Source organism: Amblyomma maculatum, chromosome 10 (genome assembly GCF_055883805.1).
Source record: "Amblyomma maculatum isolate TAMU_Amacu chromosome 10, ASM5588380v1, whole genome shotgun sequence".
In the NCBI taxonomy this organism is placed as follows: Eukaryota; Metazoa; Arthropoda; class Arachnida; order Ixodida; family Ixodidae; genus Amblyomma; species Amblyomma maculatum.
In genome coordinates this window covers 108,932,136-108,934,248 of record NC_139353.1, presented here as the reverse complement: position 1 = coordinate 108,934,248, position 2,113 = coordinate 108,932,136, and the positions used below count along the sequence as shown (strand labels likewise).

The window sequence follows — 2,113 nt, the reverse complement described above, 5'->3', positions numbered from 1 at the left end:
ATAAGGATTACTCCATGGTTCCCGATTCGACGGAAGTATTCGACCTCACAAAATTACCTTAGTGGGTGGCATAAATATGTCAAAAAGAAGTTATTTATAGTAGCAGAGGAAGTTGTTTAGCTCTTAAAAAAATCATTCTTTGTTTTGACGTAGTTTTATTTTGCACCCACGAGAAAATTGACATTGTGGGTGTTTTAAAATGTTTTGTATGTTTGTTACCCTAGTCATGTTTTTATCACAGGGGATTTCCGTATCCAGCCTCAAAAATAAGTAGTAATACGTAGGGTATCAAAATGTCTCAGCTAAGATGCTTCCTATGCATGAATATCTACATTTCTCCTTGGAAATGTTTGCACACACAGACTTGAATTTTAATTTTTAAGTACTCCAAGTGTATTGATCTCGTTTCTCTTTCTTTTCCCTATAAAGATGTAATAAATAGCACAAAAGCACTATTGAAATAAATATTTGCTGCCAGCCTAAAACACACATAAAACTGCAACTAGAGCGGACGGGTATCATATATTATCTTCGCCATGATTATGTTTATTTCGGACAACATTACATGGTGCCCGCGGGGAGAGACAAAAGGAGATTTTGATGTCCCCTCACGAGACTTAATCCCTACATTACAGACCGGAAACGAGGTAAACACCAAACCAAGAATGAATAACAAGAATAATAATAATACACGACATGCAGCAAAATACAAATAAACAAGTTACAGTCCCCTTTTTATTTTATTTATTTATTCAAATACCCTAAAGGCCCGGGCGGGCATTACATAGGTTGGGGGGGCGGAAAGTGGGACAACAGTACAAACAATGCATCCAAAATTGCGATAAGTATACAGTGGTTAACAATATAGCCAGGCGCAAAATGTTGAAAAGCTAATGCTTCAAACACTCAAATAAAGATACAGATGGCACCTAACATTCACGTTTTTCGAAGAGCAGCGCTTTAATACGAACATAAAAAAGAAATGCAAAGATGAAGGTTACAGCTCGAAGTGATTTTTTAGTCCGGTTACAAACGTTTCATAATCACTGGAAGATGCAATGGTGGCAGGCAGCAGATTCCATTGACGGATGGCGAGGAGGAGAGGCGAGTGAAAGAACAGACTGGTTCGAGCAAAGATGGGTTGCACTTTCAGTTGGTGATCAATGCGTGGGAATACATGATGAGCCGGCGTGATATGATACAACGCAAAGCAAGAATTACTATAATATAATTTGAAGAAAAAGGACAGTAAGGAAAACATTCTCCGTCTTTCAAGAAGAAGTAAGTTGAGGGCTGTTTTTATTTCAGTTATACTTGCTGATCGCGAATAGTTTTTAGATATGAAACGGGCGGCTTTATTTTGCAGAGACTCCAATTTTGTTACTAGGTATGCTTGATGAGGGTTCCAAATTAAAGAGGCGTACTCCAACTTAGAGCGCACTAATGTGGTGTATGCTAATAGCTTTGTGTCTGGATTAGCTAATCGCAGGTTGCGTCTGAGGAAGCCGAGTGTTTTGGAAGCCTTATTGATGACCGTATCTAAGTGACAGTTCCATGAAAGGTCTGATGCTAAATGTACACCTAAATACTTTATGATGGGTACCGATTCAATACGCACGTTGTTCAAAGTGTAATGGAATGGTTCGGTGTTAGATGTTGTGGTAAATCTGACAAGTTTTGTTTTTGAGGTGTTAATTTCCATTTGCCATTGTGTGCACCAATTGTTGATCTTATCAATGTCTGATTGTAAATGAGTACAGTCTGAAAGATCGGTTATCTGTCTGTATACCACACAATCATAAGCAAATAATCTGACCGTGGAATTTAGGTTATTACTGATATCATTTATATAAACTAAGAACAAGATAGGTCCGAGTACAGACCCTTGCGGCACTCCAGATTTAACGGGGGTGTGGGAGGAAGAATGGCTGTTAACAAAGACTGATTGATAGCGATTAGCCAAAAAACTCCTTATCCAACAAATAACCTTATAATTTATGTTTAAATTTTCAAGCTTCTTTATTAGACGTATGTGTGGGACTTTGTCGAATGCTTTGGCGAAATCTATAAATACGGCGTCTATTTTAGAGTGCACATGAAAAGCATGATGAAG

At 38.0% G+C, this 2,113-nt stretch overlaps 1 protein-coding gene across 1 annotated transcript; it reads right to left on the bottom strand.

The window, feature by feature from the left end:
- Positions 1 to 811: 811 nt before the first annotated feature.
- Positions 812 to 1,739, bottom strand: LOC146177217 (uncharacterized). The gene has a single exon (XM_084581106.1). It carries the CDS (start codon positions 1,700 to 1,702, stop codon positions 998 to 1,000), a length of 705 nt encoding a protein of 234 aa, XP_084437232.1. The 5' UTR covers positions 1,703 to 1,739; the 3' UTR covers positions 812 to 997.
- Between the last annotated feature and the right edge of the window lie 374 nt (positions 1,740 to 2,113).

What these genes read in the sequence shown, in the direction of transcription:
- LOC146177217 (XM_084581106.1), bottom strand. Translation starts at nt 1,702, where the DNA reads ATGGAAATTAACACCTCAAAAACAAAACTTGTCAGATTTACCACAACA.